Source organism: Neospora caninum, chromosome VIII (assembly GCF_000208865.1).
Source record: "Neospora caninum Liverpool complete genome, chromosome VIII".
Classification (NCBI taxonomy): Eukaryota; Apicomplexa; class Conoidasida; order Eucoccidiorida; family Sarcocystidae; genus Neospora; species Neospora caninum.
The window spans coordinates 1,694,314-1,715,370 of NC_018395.1; the positions used below are offsets into that span (position 1 = coordinate 1,694,314).

Here is a 21,057-nt window from a genome sequence, read left to right on the forward strand (position 1 = left end):
GTTAACGGCGGATGCGCCGACCCCGGCTCTGTGCGCTGGGGGTGCGTCTACGAACCCGACAGGCCACTCCCGCGTCGGAACGTGCACATACCTCTGCTCGGAAATCTTCACTCTCCTTCTCGGCGTCAGTTCGATGTGCGCTACCCCGTCGCCATGGTCCGCCACCCCCAGCAGGCTGGCGTCGCCCGGTCCCTCAGGGCCCCCCAGTGCGGTCACGCCTGATCGAAGCCACTCTGCATGGAGCGCAGCTCCTGCGGCAGTGCTCATAGTCGGCGTGGCCATTCCGGACGAGGGCTGAGGAGCGGATCCGGTTGGCGCAGAAGCGAGATACAACGTCCCGTCAGGCGCGGCGGCCCCCAGATTCGACGAGGCTGGTCCGCCCCAGTAGGACCAGCCAGCCGGTCCCCCGCCTTCGGCCAGGGGCGCTCCGGTCGTCGTGAAGCGCGGCAGCTGCGATCTGGGCGACAGGTGACTCGTCGTCACGATGCTCAAGGTCGTCGCCGAAGCAGGAGGCGGAGTTAGGTGCACACTGCTTGCTGGCGCCCCTAGCCCGCCGATCCCGCTGTGGTAGGTTCCAGGGCGCTGGCTCGACAGGACTACCGGGAGACTGCCTGCAGAACCGGCGCCTCCCAGTTCGCCTCCTGCGCCTGCTCGCAGAGCTGCGAGAGCCATGAGCTGTTGTTGACTTCCTGAAGGCATCGGCTGCGCGGGAGAAGTAAGAAGTGTGTACGGCACCAGGCCTGGCTGTCTGGCGGCGAACGACGGCATCTGGTTGACGCCCAGAGGGATGTTACCGTCCGCCGTGGCGCCGGCCCCGGCTTGTGCTCCCGCCAGGACGCCGCCGCTGACGCCTCGGAACTCTTCGCTCGCCGAGTGGGAATGTCCCTGTTCGAGACCGTTGGCCGTGGCCTGCCGCCGCGGAACAAACTCAATGGGCTGAAGGTGGTCAACTACATTGGCGAGGCAGTGGGTGGACCAAGCACAATGCTGAGCTTCGACAACGCGCAGATGGACCCGAACGCTTTCGATATTCTTCTGAGCTGGAGGAATGTAGGGAACAGCCGAGTGCGGAGGAACGAGCCGCGCCGTCGTCATGAGTCCGCCGGCGGGCGCCTTCTCGGAACCACTTGCTCCATACCCTGGACGATTTTTGGCGCCGCGAGCCCCAGCCACACCGCCGCCCGCTAGTTTCCCGTCTCGCCCGGGCACGCCAATGTGCGATTGACCGAGTCCGCGAGGGTAGAGCTGTTGGGCTACGCCTGCGCCAGGCTCTGCCACGCCCTCCCCACTCAAGGGAATTGACGACGGCTGCGAGCCCGCATGGTCGCCGAGGTTTCCCGCCGCATTCGCGTTGATTTCTTGTGCCTGCTCTGCCTGGATATGCTGCCGGTGTTGGCGGGTGGTCTCCCCCGGAAGATAGGCGAGGCAGTAGCGCGTGAGGTTACAGATTTGAAACTGCGGGCACGTTGGAATGGTCAGGACCAGGAAAAGGCCGTTGTACGTGTAGGGGAGCGCCGGGACATCGCCAAAGAGCCCGGACACAATGTTGACTTGGACGATTAAGGATCGCTGCTGACTGTTTCCCGAAGATCCCTTTGCCTGCGCGCCCGCGGAACCGGAAGGCAGGAGCTCAACCTGGAACGAGGACGGGACGTGGGGCGGAACCAGAGAGAAGGGAAGAGACGTTAACGTCCGAGCGGGATGGGTGAGTGTCACCTTGGACTCCATCGAATGGAAGGCTTTTGACTGGCCAGGGAGAAGCACCATTTCGCACAGCCGCTGCTTCATCCGGGCGCTCATGACGCCGAGGACGCCGGACTTGACACGGACATCCCTCACGAGAACGGGGAACGGGAGTTGAGATACGAATTCATATCGGTTGATGAAGCTAACGATCTTCGACGTGTTGTACGGGAGCTCCGCGTACCGCGTACAGCATCCCATGACAATACTGGTGCTGCCGCTCCAGAGGGCCATCTTCCCTGCGCCCGGCGCGGCCTTCTCCGGTGCTGTTCCTACCGGCACACTGACTGCCGACGGGGCGCCTGCGGGACCGCTCCAGTCTGCCTGGACCGTCTCACACACAGACAGCGCGTCGTCCCTTTCGGACGGAGGCGCGACCGTTGCACGCCCCCGCAGCTTTTCTCCCCGGGGCACTCGGCGCTCCTTTTGCTGACGCATGCGGTCCTGTTGCTCATGCAACCCCCGGAGAGCCTCTGTCCGGCGCATGCGGCGGATGTGAGACACAAGAAGCTTCCGCTTCGATCCGTGGCCTCCAAAGTCGCCCGTTTCGTCTGCGCGTCTGCTCTCACCGCCGCTTCCGGGGCGCCCTGCCGACAGCGAGTGGGGCGGTACGCGCGAGCTGACGGGACTCCGGTTCCCTCGCAGGGGGTCAGGGGCCTGCGCGTCGCCGTACCAGTGGGGGGGCTGTGAGTTGGGGATGACGCGAATGGCTAAACCGGCTGCAGGATGATGGGGTTTGCCACGCGGAAAACTGCCTTTGCCTCTCCGCATGAGCCGGTCCCGGAGCGCACGGGCTCTTCGACCTCTTGCTGCGCCAGGCACCCGAGCCGCGCCCGTAGCTGAACCTTTCTTCCCCTCAGCCATCTCGCCTGGTTCCCCGCTGATCCCATCCAAGAGAGAATCGCTACGCGAGAACGCTTCCTCGTCGTCGCTATCTTCCTGCTTATCAGTCCTCTCATCGAGGCTGTCCGTGTACGTCCAGTCGGACTGTGCATCTTCAGTCAGACTGCGTTCCTGCGGACTTCCGTGCTCATGCCACGGATCGTTGAACACCGAGTGCACGGCACCTAGTACTCCGTCGCCGCCGTTGTCTCTGTTTTCACTCGAATCGATGTCTTCCAGCAGGGGCCTCAGTCTCTCGGAGGATAACCTGTCTCCTCCCCGCAAGACTTGCGGATCCGGTAGGGACGAAACCGAGGCGCCAGCAGCTTCTGCGCGCCGCTTCCCCCACCCAAAACGTAGGCCGCGATTCCGTTTCACCGGCGTAAACCGGAGACTAAGAGGTGGCCGCGCAGTGGAGATGCCGGTGAGATCCATGCGCTTGCTGAGATGCGTGTGGAGAATCTGGTTGCTCAGCGGATCGACCTTGAAGACCTTCAGAATGAGGTTTTTTGCATCCTCCTCAGTTGAATACAGTCGGCATTTGCTCGGCACAATCAGGCCGTTGATGGCGAGAGTCGCGTCGGTTAGGTTTTCGAAGAAATAGGGACTAAAGATGGTGACTTGCCGTCGACTGACGTCTGCCGCAACCTGCATCTGCGCATACATGTCGAGGCCTGCAGCCCGTCCTCGGTGCTTCCGTCCCGCGATGATTCCCAAATCTGCAAGAGCCAGGCGCCGCGCCGATTCAGGCAGCAGCGCCCGTAGGTTCCCTCGCCGGTGATAAAGGATCCGCGACACGGTGACTGTTTCCTGATGGGGAAGGAAAACAGAGAACCGTGATGACTCGTAGACCATTCTAGGTCCCTGGTGAAAGTAGCCTCTCTTCCGCGCAGGCTGATGGAGAAAGTTTTCCGTCGGACCCACACCGCGCTTTCGTTGTGGTGACGCAGCGCCGTCGACATCGGCACCCGAACTGCCTCCGCCTGCGTGTTTTGACCGCAGAGGGGAAATGAAATTCTGGACCTCACTGATGAACTCTGCCGGTAAGGGCTTTGTTTCAAAGATCTCGAGCGGCGCGCCATGGACAGACACCTTCATATAGAGCCGCTGCTCACTCACGGGAATCCCCCAAACTTCGTGAGGGGCGATATTGGCCTTTACCCATTTGTTGCTGAGAAGTTTCATCGCGTCCGTTTGCTTGCCTTTCCGTCTTCTGTCAATCATCAGGCTGCTCTTGCCTCCAGCGCCCCTAAAGTGACTTGCCATCCTGGTTTCCCCGCCCGCACGGCCCTTGTCTCCTCGACCGCCCTCGCTCCAGCTATCGAGACCGTCGCCCGTCCTGCTGATATCTCCCTCGGCTTCTGCTCGGTCCCCCAGCGACCGGCCGAGCCCAGTTGAGCCGCGAGCGTCTCCCGCGCTAACGCCGCTTTTGACGCTTTCTCGAGTCCCTGGGGCGTTGCCACCCGCGTCGCCCCTCCCAGGCCGCGGAAGCCCCAAGAGACCTCCGACCGGCCTGAGCCCCGCAATGTCCGACTTGGAGTCTCCGCGAAGGCCCCGCATGCCGCTGCCTTCGAGGCCGGACTCCAGCGAGCCTTGAGTTTCTCGCCGCCGACCTCGCGACCCGCGATGATTTTGGTGGCTGTTCCGCACCGACAGACGAATCGAAATGTGGAATGGAAGCGTATTCTTGATGGTGAGCATCGGCTCAATCTTCACGACGTACTTGTGAGCAATCCGATTGGTGTGTTGGGAAGGCACGTCCGTTACATCCACAGAGCCGTGGAACATGAGAATGCCTCGAGGCTGAAGCGTGAAGGGCGGCAGCACCAGGCGACGGTTGTCCCCCGGGTTCTTCTGATTGAGCAGCTTATGGAGAGCGTAGAAGGGGACGGGCGGCAAGGACGTGTCGCCATGGCCAGCCCAGGCTCGCATCCCGTGGGGTCGGTCTTCTTCTTCTTTCATCCGCCACAGGACATCGTGAGACGCGTCAGGCTCGACCAGCGGCGCAAAGCCCGGCACACGACCTGTCTCGAACCAAGAGAGGGGCACTGAGCGCCTTGCCTGCGGCATGATGTCGATAAAGTTCCCCAGGTCCGTTCGTTTCCACTCCAAACTCCCTGCCCGCCCACAGCAACTGTTGGCGACGCCTTGGAGGTAGGTCCGGTGCCGGCCTTCGTAGATTCGAAGAGGCATCGAGCAGCTGTTTTGAATCTGCACACAGCTTCCAACTGTCAGGCTCCAGACGCCGCGCACGCGGTCCACGTACGGCTCCACGAGAACTTTGTAGCCCGCATTGTGGAGACAATAGCACCGACAATTCGAATAGTCCGCATGCAGGCGCCCCAGATTGCACCACCCGGGTTCGCGACGCATCAGCTGCAAAAGTTGTTCAGCTGCAGTTCGCTGTCCACTTCGGTCGCTCGGGGACGTTCCGTCCCCAGATAAGAGAGGCATGTCGTCAGCGAGAAGCTCCAGAGGGTGTTGAGTTGCGCGCGTGCTTGCAAACAGGAGGATTCGTTCCTGCGCCTTCAGCCACTGGTTCTTCTGCCGGCTCGTGCCTAGAGCCATGAGACTGTCAATCAAGGCCCGCACGTCCTCCTCGTCGTTGAGATGAAGCGACGGGCTCCGCCAAACGCCTCCTTCGTTCTCGTTGTCTTCATCCTCGCCAGACGATTCCCGCGGGAAATACTTCCGGACGGAAAAGAACAGCAGCGACGTCGGGGCCACCAACCACTGGTTCGGAAGGAGTTTGTGGAAGCGCCAGGTCTTCGACTTGTCTCGTGTTCGCTGCTTGTGCATAACCAGGATCTCCGTGTGGAGGTCGTTGTAGACGCGGAGACTGTTGTGGGTACCGAGCCACCCCTCTTCGCGGTCAAGGATTTCTTTGGCGGTATTGATGATGTAAGAGACAAGTTGAAGCAAACCGCTGCTGATGTCGAAGGAGACGCCTCCCAAAGACGCTTGAATGTGGAGGCAGGACCAGTCGGACACAAGGGGATCGGAGTACTCGCGCTTCATGGTGACGGCAGCAGTGAGGGGGTGAAGAATCTCCTCCTGAGAGTTACTCATCGGGTCGTATCCTGTAATCATCACTTCCATCCTCGCTCCAAACCGCTTCAAAGCATTCGGCCCGCGGACAGGCGGGTGGATGTAGGCCTGTCCTTTGACGACGAGGATACGGACCTTCATGAGAGAACCGTGAGAGTCGTGAAACTCCACAGTGCACTCTCGGATACTGAGGTGGACATCCAGCTCCGTCTCGCCTTCCACCTTGTACTGGGTCAAGGCCAACAGGAAGTCCAACACCTTATGAATCGGGTCGCTGAACTCGACTGCTCCTTGTCCCAGGACGGACGTGCCCACGTCCTCAGCGTCGCCAACCATTGGGACTCTTTCTGCCTCAGCGGCGGAGCCGATCCAGCTGTAGTAGCCGCTGGTATCTCCCAAGGCGGTCGATAGCCCCACAGACGGCGCCAGCACACCTTGGCCCGCACTGGCCAGCGTCGGACCGCCCCCGCCCACGGCCTGCACAGAGACTGGACTCACACCGACAGCTTCCATGATTTTGACAACCGGAACGTCCTCGGCTTCTTCATCGTCCGATTCCTCGTCAAGGCAACTGTCTTCTCTGCCGCCTATCCCCCTTCCATGGCCACGAAGCGACGAGGCGCTCTCCTCGAGAGACACTCGAGCGCCAAAACGAAACCCCACAGTGGTCGTCCCTGACGGCACTCCGCCCGCGGGTGTGCCAGCCGTCGTTGGCCGACTATCTCCTGCGGACACAGGCGACCCCACAGCCGTGGCGGGTCTTCCCACCGTAGCCCGGTGTTGACTTGCCCCAGGGAGGGGCCCAGAACTAACGCTGGAGCTTTTCGCGTCCCCTAGCAAGTGTACCGAATTCTGGTGGCTAGTCGTTCCCGGAGCCTGGCCGCCATCCAGATCTGTCATATCTCCATCCGGTCCCGGGTACGCGAGGCCCGCGCCGTTCACAAGAGAGCCTCTTCTCGTGTCGTTGGCTTCATCCCACTCGCGAAGCACTCCAGACGGCGACTTGCTTTCTGACGTGCCGCTGTGCGCGGAGTCACTATCTGAAGACGCCCGTTCAAACGATTCGGAATCCATCATCGTTCGGCGACTCGTCCCCAGTTTGGTTCCAGGCTTTTGAAGCTCTTCCACAGTCGCCGCGTGGCCATTCGGCCCCCCTGTCTTGATCGTCGGCGCACGCGAGAGGGCTCCTAGCCGCCCCTGCTGCCCCGCGCCCACAACCGACGGAAAGCCGATCAGGGACGCAGCAAGCAGGTCAAGAAGCTGTCCTTCCATGCTGTTGTCCCCCAATCGGACAACGTAGTTGGTAATGAATCTCCCGCAAGTATGCGGATAGAGGGCTCGGACGAGTTCGGCGTGTGCGCTCCCTGCCTTCCCACACGCGAGGGCGCCGCTGTCGCTGCTGCGACTGCTTCCCACCGCCGAGATAGCACTGCTGCCCGCGTCGCCGCCAGCTTGAAGCTGAGAGCCGAGCGTTTCCTGCAACCCGGGGCCAGCACTCACCACGCCGAAGTCTCGTGAAAAGTACCGCTGCGGAGAGACGGGTGCGCCCCCACCCTGTGTTCCAGTGGCAGCCTGGAGAGCTGCTGCGGCCGCTTGCTGGGCTGCCGCCACCGCCGATAAAGTCTGAGCAGAAGGAGAAAAGCTGCAAGCGATGCTTTTCTTTGCTGACGCGAGTTCTTGTTCGAGCCGCGAGTGCATCTCGACAAGACCCTGGAAGATTTCGAACGAAAAGTGGACCTGAGGGTCATTTATGTCGAGGTCAACGCGGCCCGTGGCGCCCGGAACGCCCGAAAACGCCAGATATGACGGTGATATCGAGAGGAGATGGTCCGTGCGGATGTGCACATTGGGCAGCAAGACAGCACCGCTGAACCCCTCGAGAACAGCCGGGAGACCCCGGAGTGTTACGCGCCATCCGTCGTCTGCGTTGCGATACAGGCGCGAACCTAGACGCCCGTGCTTCTGGTTCGTCGCACCTCCTGGGTTCCCCGCCACAAATAACCTTGCTCCGGACGTCCACGCCGCATTTCCCACGTCGGGTGCGCCGCCCAGGCGATCAGATGCGACAGCCGCAGTCCCCGCGACTCCCTGGCCGATCCCATCGAACACTCCGTTCATGTACTCTGGTTGCACAACGCCGTCGGACACTGCGGCCGGTCCCACCTGACTCTGAACGCCTTGGCCTGCAAGGCTCCCTCGGTCAGGGACACCGCTAGCCCCAAACGCCCCAAATCCCGCGTCGTGGAACTTGCCAGGAGTTCCCATGAAGGTCCCCGTTTCGCTGGGCCACGCGCCGTTGCCAGGCCCCGGGGACGCGCCGCTGGGGGCAGGCGAGCCATCAGGCCACCCCGGAGGCGCGCCGGAATAGTTGCAGACGGATCCCCCGGCCCCTGCCATGGCACCAGCGGTCCCAAACCACTCGGCGTGTCCCTGGTATGTGGGCAGATGAATGAATCGGGAAAGGCCTGGAGAGACAAAGTCGATGAATGCTTCACTCGGCGTGGGCGTCCCAATCATCACACTTAGGCTGCGCACACTGACCGCCGAGCTGACTTCCGCGCAGTGCTGCTGCACACTCAGCGAGCAGCAGACCAAAGCACCAACCGCGATCGTCTGGCGGTTCTTGCTGTTCTTCCGTTGCTCTTCGTCGAGGAGGAATCCGGCGACTTTGTAGGCAGTGGAGAGAATTTGCAGTCTGGGGAGCATGGAACCCGTCGAGGAAACCGACTGGGACGTGCCAGAAAAGAGGACGTCGTCGTCTGATAGAGCGGAGCCCGATGAAGAAACATCGTCGCTGCCACCGCTGCTCGTACAGCTCACCATACTGCTCCCCGAAGGCTCAACGGTCGTGTTTGTTGACAACGACACGGATTCCGCGGAAACCGTCGAGCTTGCGTCGGCCCCGGTCGCCAGTGCGGCCGCGTGTCGCTCGCACGCGTTCTCGATCCGTGGTTTCAACGACCCTTCTCCGGTCCCCGGCGTCGCCGTGCTGGGCGTTGTTGCCCGGATATTGGCAGTGCTGGCTGTCACCAGCGTCCGACCCAAGACAGCGCCAGCTTCGAGACCACCCACTGATCCATTGCCTGTGCAGAGCGGCCCTCCAACGTACCTTCCTCCTCCCCCCAGCGCTTCCGTCCCTACGGAATTGCGGAGCGCCATCGCGTCAGAAGGCGGCAGGACAAGCCACGCTTCAACGCCGTCGAGGTCGACTGACACCACTTTTCTTCTCTGTGAGACACCGACCGTGAGAAACAGCTTGCTTCGCTTCTTCGCAGACGCGACAGCCTCGCCAATCCCCTTGAAGACGGCAACAGTGGCGGCATTCGTGAACGAAGGAACGGAACCTGCAGCAGAACCACTTGACGCTCGAACGCTCCAAGAGAGATCTGCAGCCGGCACCCCGCCGTCGTCGCGATGCCGGCGCCACCGCTCGTGACGGGGCAAGCGTCGACACACACCGGACCCCAGATCGGGGACCCTGAAGTTGTCTTGACGAAGAATTCCCGGTGGACAGATTGTATGCGTCGCATCGGTTGCGCGTGGCGGGCTGGCGACGCCTTCGGGCGACGCGTGGTCTCGTCGGGCGTTACGCTGCGCGCGCGGGAAGAAGAAACTCTTCGGGACAGATCCCGAGCGGCTACGGCGGAACGAGAGAGACGGCGACCGCTGTGCGCCGGGCATGCTGCTGTTGGGCCCCCCTGAGCCAAGCCGTAAACGGCCAGATTGATCATCGTCTTCTCCGAAAGGTTCCTCCTCCATCGAATACTCTTCGAAGTCTAAAGGGTGTCCACCTGCCACGCAATTCTTGTTCTTTTTGCGGCCAAAGAGTCCTCGAATCCTGACAACCCTACGAAGCCGATCCTTCCCCACTCGTCGACCTGCCGCCGCTCGCTTCGCTGAAGCATCCGTAAGCACATCGGACCGGACCTCGCCGTCATCCTCCGCGCCGTCGACCAATCTACTGTAGACACCAGGATCACCCGGCAGTGGCGTGGCTGTCTCATAGCGTCCGAGGAACGAGCCGTAGTCACGGCCATCGTCTGGAGGGTCTTGACCTTTGAAAGGCTTTCTTTCCTGATACAGCCCATGGGATGAAGGCGACTGGAAGTCGTCGGAGCCCGAAATACGCCCCAGCAGGCGTCGAACCGTTTGTCTGCGCTGAAGCGTTGCCCCCCGGCCACCGCAGCTGTACGCAGTCCCCGAAGAAGCTGCAGTGGCGCTGGGGCGCCCTCCGAGACGGCTCCTCAGTTTCTTGAGCTTTCCGTTGTGGAACTCTAACAGTCCACTTGTGCTCATTCTTTGGAGGGAGTTCACTGCGTTGGAGGGCAGTCCCGCCGCGTCCTCTTCCTCGACTTGGAGTCTACGTCCCCATCGATCGAGGTGATCATCGGAAAATGTGGGAGACTGGGCGAGTGGATCCGGCTCCTCGTGGCCGCAATCGTCCTTCACGAGGCACTGGAGAGGCTCTTGAGGGAGGAGAGGAGGCAAGAGCGGGGGTAGCGTCAGATCGCCCAGCGCGGTACAGTCTACCGGCAGTTCAAACGCTGGAAACATAAGCTTGACGAGGCCGAGTCCCCGAACTTGTTTCATCATCCGCAGAAGCTGCAGCTGTTGTTCGTGCCGGTGGCGCGAATGCGATCCACTGGTGAGACCGGCGTCTGCTTGGCTGTCATCGCTATGGGAAGGATCATCAGACCCTTCGAACGCGGTAGTCCCCACGAAAGGGCGACTGAACAGAGTGTCTCTGTCACCAGCAGTGCTGAGATACGGCTCTTCAAGGCCTTCAGCCGAGCGGTCGACTAACGAGCTTCGTTCAAACTCCTCGAGGTTTCCGTAGAATTCACCACTGTCGCTCAGACGACCGCTGCGAGTGCGATGCACAGCGCCGTTCGCGTCCCCACGTTCTCCGGCTGCACCCGCTTCGGAGGACCCCGTTGTGATGAGCTCGAGTGTCTCTTCAGCTGCCAAATTTGCCTCTACAAGACACATTTGTTCACCGAGGAGATTTTTCACTCCCTCTCCCGAAAGGAACATGGCCGTTGAGAAACAACACCCGAAATCAATCGCCGGATACATTACCTCTGCCTTCTGCTGCTGCTTCAAGAAATCGACGAGGAGGACCACCCAGCTTGCGCAACCCACCAAATGGTCGATTTGCGCCTCCACACGCGTCATGGCTACACGGCCCTTGGCCTCGACTACGGAACGCGAGCTCGTCACAGACAGCTGGAGAAACTTGTCCTCTATCCGGCCTGCGAGCATGGAAGAAAGGCCGAACCGCATAGCCTCTTTTTTCGCGACAGGCGGTGGGACGCCCATCCGGCCGCCGGCGCCGCCGTATTGCGGCCACCACGGCGCGGACGATGCAGTGCCTCCTGCGGCCTGACCGAATCCCCCAGGCGTTGACGAACTCAAAGGGATTGCGAACAGCCTTCGTAAAGATGAGGTGTTGCGTAACAGACGTGAGCCGTCTTGCGTGAAGATCGTCACATTTCCAACTGACAGCTCTAGACATCCTTGCACCGCTTCCGGTACTCCCCACTCGATCCCCCCACTGTCAGTCAGGCGGTCGCCTTCCGCCGGCGTGTACGTTACCACCACCTTGTCCACCCGAACATCCAGGATCGCGGCGCGCCACGCGCTCGAGGTGACGGATCTTCCCTCTACAGAATCCTCGCCAGGCCGCGCGCGCGGCTCGGCTGACCACTGCCCCCCCACAGACGCCGGGGCCTCTCTCTGTCTAGGCCCCAGGCGGCCCCGCGACTCTTGAAAGAACTGCGCATGCGTCCCTGGCTGACTGGGCCCATCGCCGGGTACTTTTTCTGCGTCTGACGTCGCCACCACGACGGTCCGGGCTGCAGCGACAGCCTGTGCGCTACTCGGACCCGATGGATCGTGCATTCGAGCCTGATCCAGCAGCTGGATCCGCAGGACTGGGAGCCCAAGAGACAGAGGGCCGGCCCAGCCCAGAGAATCCGACCCAGCCTCAGAGGGCGCCCCGCGGCCCACACTCTGTCCACCGACTCTGTCGCGCACCTCATGACCGGTCGGTGGAACCCCAGCCTCCTCCAGACTGGGCAGCCGCCAGCCCCCCTCTTCGTCGAACACCGGGGGACCGGGTAGACCGCGAGGGGCTCCCGCGGCCCCGTACAGTGGCGCAGAGCCATAGAGGCTTTTAGGATGCACCCCTGGTGCCCCGCGACCCAGCGCAGAGCCATGATGTGGAGGCATTCCACCGGCAGCGGGAGCGAGATGGCCGTCTCGAACCGGTACGCCGTGGTTCGGATCGACGCCAAGCCGCTGCCAGCCACCCGGCGAAACAGTTCCTGCAGGAAGCTGCTCCCAACCAGCCGGTGCGTAGGGAGACCCCACATGCCCACGAGCGAAGCCTCCGGGCCCAGGACCGCCTCTGGCTCGGTACATCGCTGGCGACGCCTGCGAAGGATCGACGTAGAACCCTTGTCCACGATTGGCCACCACAGGGCTGCGAGGCACGCCTGGCCCTAGATCGCCTTGCATGGGCGCAGAATACGCATACGGCGAGCTGGCTGCACGCTGTTCCGCGTCTTCCGCGCATTCACAGGACAATGTCGCAATGACGTCTACACAGACCGTAGGAGTGTGCGATAAAGCACTGCAGCATCCCAGCCGATAGTACGGCGCGGCTCTCAACGGGATCCGATGAGCAGGCACAGCTAGATATCGTGTAGGGAAGGGGAGCACCCAAGCGGGGATCTTCGCCGCCGCAAGTACAGCCGTTGTCGCAGGGAAGGAGACCTGGAGCGAGTCAATTCCAACGGAAAGGAAAACACTTTTCGGCAAGTGATCGAGAAAGGTGGATGCAAACCCCGCCGCCGCGCGAAACGTCTGGGACGAGTGGCCCCACAGCTTGTGGTCGACGCGATCGGCGGCGGCCTCCGCCGCCGCCTTCGCTCCCCTGCTGGGTCCCCCTGCCCCGTCCTTGGCTTTCCCGTCAAGTCGCGCGGCCCCAGCGCCTTCCTGGGCCTGGCCGGCTCCTCGTGGGTCAACGGCGGGCGCGTGCGCCACGCGTTCTCTGTCGGTATCCGACTCCCCGGCGCCGGGCCCCGTTTTCACGTTCTCCGCCGGCGGGTCCGAATGCTTTTTACCGCTCACAGAATCCGCGGTTTCCTGTCCAAAATGGACACGCCCAGCAGAGGTTCCACTGACGCGCTCCCAGCTGCCGGTCGTCGTGTCTCTCCCCGCGTCAACTTCAGAGCCGAGGCAGAACGCGCTCCCGTCTGCAGCGGTCTCGCTGTGCTCTTGAATGATTCGCCCAATCTCTGTCTTGAAGCGCTGCAGGACTCCAACCAACCCTCCTTCCGGTCTCGCCAGCTGCACCACGGTCTTCACCAGGAACGGGTCCACCGAGCAAAACGTGGGGTGGACAGACACCTTACACATCATCGCATTGTCGCCACCCTTGTCGTCTGCGTCGGCATAACTGCCGACATCTGCATTCTCCCAGTCTTTCAGACGGAACAGAATCTTGAGATGAGGATCCTGTGCACACGCACGGCCGCCCACGTTCGCCGAAGCTTCCGGTCTGTGGCTAGCGGCAGCTCCGTCCGCTTTCTCGGCGTCTCTGTCGTCTGGAAAATGAGAAGATTCGTGGCGACTGTCGGACCCGCGTGACGAGCGCGCTCGCGTGGTGTAGGACTGGGTGGCGGGGTCGAAGCGCACACTCGCCAAATTCGACCGCTTCGCCTCGGCCACCCCACCACCGACGCTCTCCAGTGTGCCGCCTGGGCTCCAACCGGCCCCCGGCCCCTTGTCCCCCGCCCCCTTTTTACCCTGTGCCCGCGCGCGAAGCACATGTTCATAAAGGAGCGTCTGCTCTCTCAATTCGTCTTGCTTCCTCTTCAGTTCCTGCTGTTCCTGATCTCGCTGCTTCCGAAGGAACGTTTGCTCCCCGGTGGAAGTTGTGCGCGCAACGACGGGGAAAAGCACAGGTGTAACATGCTGAGCTGCAGCGGCGTAGGCGAAGAACGGTACACTCGGGAGGGCCATGGAAACGAAGTCGTCGCACCAGAGCTCCTGAAGCAGCAGATTCGCTCCCATGAGATTCGCCGCCGACTGCTGAACGCGAAGACTCGCTTCTACCAACTCTGGTGGAAGGTCCAGCGAAGAGACACAAGCGGCTGAGTCCTCTAGCGCCCATCCACTCTGGGGCTCCTGCCCCACACCTGGCCATCCGACCCCCACAGATGCCGTTGGTCCACTGTACGAGCCGCCCGCCCCTCCGGAACGACTTCCCCACGCGGTTCCGGAAGACACTCCTGCCGGCCGCTGCGCCGAGTCCTCCGTCACCCCGTCAACCGCATCTCTGCGGTGGCGATAAGAGCTGTGGCGGAGATGCGCGGTGACGCCATCTGTCGCGTGCGCTCCAGGGAGAGCAACAGCTTGCGCGGACAGCCGCCTAAATAGTGCGCCCGAATGAAGGAGTGAGGGATGTAACCCGCCGACTCCTTGATGGGCTGCGGCTGCGAGGGCTCCCCTAACCGCCGCGGCGCTGGCGAGAGCCGCTGGATGGGAGTGAGACCCCCCTCTTAAAAAGGTCAACGGGTGGTGCCGAGACCGTATCGAACTCAGTCTGCGTTCTCCCGTCCCAATGTGACCATACTGTAGAAGGTCTGCGGCTCCCCCCAACACCAACGGGCCGTTTAGATGGTGAGCGTGGAAACCTGTCCAGGGGTGGAAACCGAGGCCGCGAACGTTCGTGGACCTCTGGTGAAATGGAGCTCTTCTGACTCGGCTGTCGAAGAAGAGGCCTGCTGGCGCTGACGACTGGGGCGCAGCCTCCTCGCCGTGACGGAAGCTGCTTCCGACTGCCGCAAAGCCCGGCCGCTCTGGAGATCGCACAGGTGGGACAGCTAGTCGTGGCACCGCAGGAGCACCAGATGCCCACTGTTGACCTCGTGACTCTGGAGAGAACCCCGCATTTGCACTGATCGCTCCAGCGCTCCGAGGACTCCCGCATGCGCCGACAGTCAGCCGGTGGGCCGCGCCCGGCCTGTCGGCAGCGCCCTGCGGGGACAACCGGTCACTGCCCTGCCCCAGGTTCGCCTCCGCCACCGCCTGGCTGCCGGTCCCTGCACCGCCACTGGATTCGCGGCGCGCCGAGACATCTCGGTGTCCCTCAAACGCTCGTGGCGACGTGCCTGCCTCCGGGCTCACTGGGTAATTGCGCGGCTTGTCGAACGACGGGAAGTCGTCTGAGACGTACAGGACGTTCCAGACGGCCAGGCGTTTCACAGTGACCGAGAACGACTCAAGGACATAGGCCACAACCTCTTCGTCTGCTGCAAAGACCCCCGTGTCGTCTTCGAGCTCGCCAGGTGCTTCCGCAATGTCTGGCATGCGCCAGTCGCCGTCACGTCCGCCGTACGCGCCAAAGCCGCCTCGCATTCCACTCTGAGTCCAGGAGACGCCGTACCTGCCGTCAAACACGGGCTGCACGCCGCCCTGCCACCCTCCAGGCGGATCCCCGTTCGCGGGACCGACAAAATCCTCTTGGCCGGCTCCGAGGCCTCGCCCAGTTCGCGTCCGGCGCCGCGCAACTCCAGGAATGTCCTCTGTGACTAGGCCAGAGACTCGAAGCCCGCCGACGCCGACAGCCCCATATCCCGGTACGCCACCGTGAGGCCCCATCGCCCCTAGCCCTCTGCCAGCCCCGAGCGCCGCGCCGGATGGCCCGAGAACACCTGCGGGGCTTCCAGCGCCCGGCGGTCCGCCTGCGCCGTCTGCGGTAGGCGACATGCTGGCGGGAAGCAGCTGAAGACCGCAGCCGTCGGCTCTGTCAGCAGCCGCGGGGCCGCCAACCACTTGCTGCTCGCCGTTCGTCACTCTGCCCTTGCCGCCGCGACCGTAAAATTTCACTCCCTTACGAAATGCTCCGCGTCCAGGAAGCCAAGCAGGCTTCGACTCTCCACTGTATCTCTTAAAGTTCATCGGCGGGGGCGAAGTTCCGTCGCCAGGTGCAGACGTCGGACCGGTGGCACTCGAGACGAAATGAGAAGAGCCCGCTGCTGTGGAAGAGCGGCAGTGCGAATCGAAGTCCGAGATCCTCCCGAACAACGTGCGCGAGCGCGGTCGGATACTGAAGGCCCTTTTTCTTCCAACTTTCCCTGGCTGGCCATCGCCTCCCAGCTCGGCGGCCGCGGCGGGAGATCCGGCCAGCGAACTGCCCCCGTGGGGCCTGCCGCCGACAATCCGCTTCACGCCGCCCGAAGAGAAGGTGCGTATGCGCATGCTATGGCGCTTCCGCCGCCCATCTTCTTCTGGCAGCGCCGTTCCCTGCTGCCCCGCACCCGCCCCGTCAGCACTGCATGTGCCGTTCGTCGATGCCGCACTGGCCATCCACGCGGTCTTGCGGCGAAAAAGCCACGACCCTTTGTTTCGACCGCTCATCGCTGTTCCTACTTCTGAATCCGTGATTGCGCCCGAATGCGGGGACGGCGCTAGAGGCGTCACCGCCTCTGCGCTCTCCGCACCGTGTCGATACCGGCTTCTGTCCCCAGGCGGCGCGCCCGGCTCGTCCTCGTCGTGATGGCCCTCTGAACCGTACATACCTTCGACCAAAGAGACCGCTGAAGACGACCGCCCCCCCGTGCCCCCACCAGACGATCCGCCCTCGCCGGCAAGATGCTGAAGACTCCCTGCAAATACGCTGTCAGCGGGAGAAGCAGTTGCAGCAGTCCGCGCCACCAGCCCATGGTGATCCTGGATGCTCAGGCTTCTGCTGGAGCTCCCGAACGACCCAACATGCCCTGGATACAATCCGGTCGACCCGCGGCCCTCGTCGGATGCCCGATTGGCGCCGTCGTCGATTCCGCTGTGCCATGCGTAGCCACGATATGCGGCACCCTGATCCTTGTCGCCTCGTCGATGCCTGCGCGCAAGTCCATTACCTGCGCCGCCGTACACGTCCGCCTCTCGCGAACCGTCACCAGTCCCTTGGACGCCTCGGCCTACCGCGTCCTCCAGGTTCTGCGCCTGCCACTGGCGCTGATCGTCCCCGCCCGCGTGGCCGGAACCGTCTTCCCGCGACCGGCCTCCCGACACACCAGCGACGGTTCGGCGAAGCACTGCGGCATACTCGGTGTCGAACAGAACCAGGGCGGCCATTGTCCACGTGCAGTTTCGAACTGCGCAGACCTGGAACCGCCAGATACAAGCCGAAATCGTTTGCTCCATCACCGTTGCCTTCGCGGCGCCCTCGCGGTCGTGCTGCCCAGCTGGTGACTCCGTCGCGAGCCTAGAGTTCCCTGGGGCGTTTGCCGGTGCCGAATCTCGGCTTCCAGCGTCTTTCCCCTGTCTCCGCGACGCTCCTGGGCTCCGGCCCTCCTCGTCGAATCCAGCTCTCGTTTGCACCTCGACGGAGACGACGGTTTCAATCTTCAGACCCAGTGTCGGTGCGTCCACAATCACCGTCCTATTGAACACATCTGTGGGCCACATATGCGGGATACTCGCTGGATTGTGCGCGTGGCGGAAGGCGACGAACGGGAGATACTCGTGTTCATCTGTCGAATCCAGAATCGAATCCGGACTGGCGGTCGGGAACGCAGAAAGAGATCCTGCCGGCCCCAAGGCGTGTGACGAGCCCCGCACCAAACCGGTCTTCTTTGTTACCGGTGGGGCCTTCCCCGAACCGCCCGCAGGCTTCGCCGCAGCCTGTCCTCCAGACGCCCCTTCCAGCGCCAGCGGAACCCATTCCGGCAGGGGGGCTTTCTGGATGCCGCAGCAGCGTTGCGCCGTGTACATCAGCGGATAGGGGAGGAAGCGATGTGCGGGAGGATAACCGCGAACAACTGCAGAGCCACAGCACCTGGGAGAGACACCGCCTTCAGGCTCGCCGGATCCAGATATCCCACCGGCCACGGCAGGAACCGCGTGCGCGGGCGTGCCGCCAGTGACTCGACTCAAACAAGCTCCATCGATGGCGTTTCTCCCCAGGGGGAAAACAGCATCGTGAGGCCCCAGTGCGGCCGGACCGGAGGACGCGACTTGTGGATCTGTTCCGACTTTGTGTGCAATGCCCAACACGGTTTCTACGGCTCCAGAGAAAAAGGCCACAGTCTCAGGGTCGCCAAGCCCCGACGTGGTTCCAGGCATCAGTGGAGCCTGCGAATCCGCTGTCAGCACGTTAACGGATATATCATCGAGAACGAAGTTAACTGAGATCTTCCGACAAACACCTTTCTTTTTCGACTCTCCAGAGTCCTCCAGGTCGCTGGTCCTCTCGCCTCCAGACTTGCTGCCCGCTCCACGACTGTCTCCAGTGCGCGCCGTGAACTTGCGCTGCGAAGACGCGCCTTGTGCCGGTCGAGCCATCGCCGAAGCTGCGCCACCCTGGAAGAAGTTGGGGGCTGCGGCGACGCGACTGGAAACTGCACTCGGCCAGTCTGCGTCCCCAGGAACGTACACTGGATCGAAGGCACGCCGCGGTGATACGGGATACTTCTGCATCGGGTATCCGGCGTGCTCCGGCCCTGCTGCCCCTGATAGCCGGCGAGACACACGAATCCCAGGCTCGTGACCGTCTCGATCCTTCGAGCCTGAATCGGCCTCCCAAGGCGTCCCACGACGAGCCAGGAGAGACATGCCGTGCCGTCGAGCCACCACGCTGCTCATGGGGTCGTCTGAGACGGCCGCAACGAGGAGTGAGGAGCGCTGTGTTTCCTCTTTGAAAAACTTGACGGATTGAAGCGCGATCTCCGTCACGGAACACGTGAATGCAACGGTCGGAAACAAGTGGAGAGAGCGGATCTTCCCGTTCGCATCGACTCTATTTGCTTCGGGATTGAGGGAGAAGAACAGCACGATCTGCGGTGGAGTCGACGCGGTGAGGTTCGCCAGCCCACCTCGACGTCCCAGAAGTCCCTCACGAGGCCCCGCGCCCGAAACGCGTCCCGACGTATCGCTGCCAAAGATGAAGGCCTTGACTTGCGTATCAGGGTCGCCTGACCCGCAGATTCTCGTCGGCGCCGCCTCTTCGGGGCGGTCGTCTGCCCAGAACTCCTTCTCGTAGTCTTCGTCCACGCACTCGTCTGCATCGTCCACTATCTCCTTCCATTCGTCCAGATTCCCGGTCCGCCCTTCCAGCGTACACGCGCCTCGCCGGGTGGACTCGTTTTTGCGGAGGTGCCGATCCGAGGGCCGTGAGCGTCTCCCCGTCAGCCGCCCCGACTTGACCAAAGTGTTCACTGGCTTCATCGCCGCCGCACTCGCCTCCGCCAACTGTTTCGCTGTCTCGGCCCCGCGGCGCCCCGTTGGGCCCCTGTCCTCTCGTGTCAGCAGACTTCTGGCGGTGGCATGAAACCTGGTCGTCGTGCCTCTGAGGAGAGATCGCCGCAACCCCCCCGGGCTGTGGTCCGACCGCCCCTCGCCGCCATCCAGGTGCTCGCCATCGTCCCCTCCTTTCGCCTCGATCCCCGCGGGCGACGGCTCCCGCTTTCCCTTCCGCCTCGCAATCTGGTCTAGGCGGGAAACCAACCTCGCGGCGCGGCTCACAGGCGAAGCCGCACCCTCAGGGCACACCGAGGTTGTCTCATCGTCACTCAGGCCGCGGGCCTCGAACCCGCTGCTGTCTCGGCTGTCCGATCCTGAAGCCGCTCGGGCGCCTCCCTCCAGCGCCAGCACCTCGTGCACGTTCGCCCGTCTCCGTTCGGTTCCTGCCTCTTGGCCAGACGGCAAGCTGCCGACCAGCAAGCCACTCGTGCCGCTGAAATTCCAATCCGTAGCTACCGAGTTGGCGCTTCGCAGTCTCGCAGGCTGGCGTCCGATCTCCTCGTCGTCGAGGTCCAAGTCCTCGTCATTTTCCCCCTCATCGTCAATCAACTCGTGGTTCGAGGGGCCGTCCTGCTCGCCTGCTCTCTCTCGGCCGGCTCCAGAGCCTTTCTCTCCTGAACGTCGGCAGGCAGGAGCCGACTGGGTCCGGAATTCGCTGCTTCCTGCCTCAGGTCGCCGCAACGCTCGAGCCCGCAGCTCGTTTGCACTGTCGCTCGTGAGCGTCCGGAAGCGGCTCGAGCTCCGCCCCGGAGGCCCAGCGACCTTCCCCGTGTTTTTGGGCCCCCACGTCTGCCCGTCAGGGCATCCAGACCAGCCGCTCGCCAGCTCGCTCCCCCCCGCGTGCCCCGCTGGCCGGGCGCCGCCGATCCCCCCGCCTCGTCCGCTTGCCCTGACTCTCCCAGTTGGATGCCCGGAAAAGTCGTCTCGTCCAGCGACGGGCTCTCCGACGTCGCCCGCAGGGAGGCTGTGGCCCTCGTCTGCATCCGGCGGTCCGTGCTGCGCGAGACCAAGTGTGTGTCGCACTTCGCTGCTGCCAACGCCCAAGGGAGCGACATACCTGCAGAGAACGATACTCGAGTAACCGAGCCCAGAAGAACAGCCGTCTGCGAACAACGGCGCCCCGCCGGTCAGGTACAGCATTCCCGGGTCTCGGCGGGAATCTGGAGATGCATCGTTGCCACTCCTCACCCTACTGACGCGCCGCAGGCTCTGGCGAGGGGAGACAGCTGAGCCGGCACTGGGGCCGAGTGGCTGCTGCGATTCACAGCCTGACGAGGTCGCCGGTGGAGCTACCGGATTCACATGCTGCATGAAAACCTCCCCGACTTCCGCCCTCACCGCCTTGCGTTCTCCGTGGAGATCTAGGCGCACTCGGACGTCGTTGGTGGTCAAAGCCACCGCAAGGACCTGAGTCCCCGTATATAAGCCGACGCTGACGACCTCGCACGAAATCACGACGCGTTTCGCCATGTTCGCCGCTGCCGCCTTATCGGCAGCGAGAAGCGCCGCCACGCGTGCTGCAGCCACCGTCCGAACCTGCTTTTCACTCAAGCACTGAAACGCCGCATCGTCGGAGTCGGCTCCCCGGGCGTCTCCGGAGGCTCGAGCGCCGCCCACGATTCGCAGGGCCCCCTTCACCGCTTGGCCTCGCTCGACATCACGGCCCTTTGCCGCCTCAGAGACACCCTCAAGATCTCGACTCTTTCCGCTTCTTCCAGCGTCGCGTTCGGCGCCCGCGGGAGCGGGAGTCGACCCACCTGAGACACCGAGTGCACTCGACGTGTGCTTTGGTGTCTTCGTGTCTTCCGAAGGGCCGTCCTCCGGGAATGTCTCGCCTCCTGCCTTACACGCGCCCGCTCCGGCGCCACAGAGGTACATTCCTAAAACACGCGGGCCGGAATCCTCAGACGCATGGCTACCGTTGCCCCAAGTCGATGTCTTTTTCTCTGACCACTCGGCGCCTTCCTCGTCCTCGTCCCCGGTACCGAAGAGCCAACTGAATCGCGGCTCGACTGAAGAGACAAGACCGGAGACACAGCAACAGACCAGAGCGAAACCCAGCGTAAGTTTCGA

At 62.9% G+C, this 21,057-nt stretch overlaps 1 protein-coding gene across 1 annotated transcript in view; it reads right to left on the reverse strand.

Annotated features, from left to right (window-relative positions):
- Nucleotides 1-21,057, reverse strand: part of NCLIV_032070 (conserved hypothetical protein) — a gene marked incomplete at both ends in the record, with an annotated part of 33,759 nt that overhangs the window by 4,669 nt on the left and 8,033 nt on the right. The window contains 2 exons of the mRNA XM_003883403.1: nucleotides 92-10,647; nucleotides 10,753-20,996. Coding sequence (XP_003883452.1) covers nucleotides 92-10,647; nucleotides 10,753-20,996 — 20,800 coding nt within the window. The remainder of the gene's footprint in view (nucleotides 1-91; nucleotides 10,648-10,752; nucleotides 20,997-21,057) is intronic.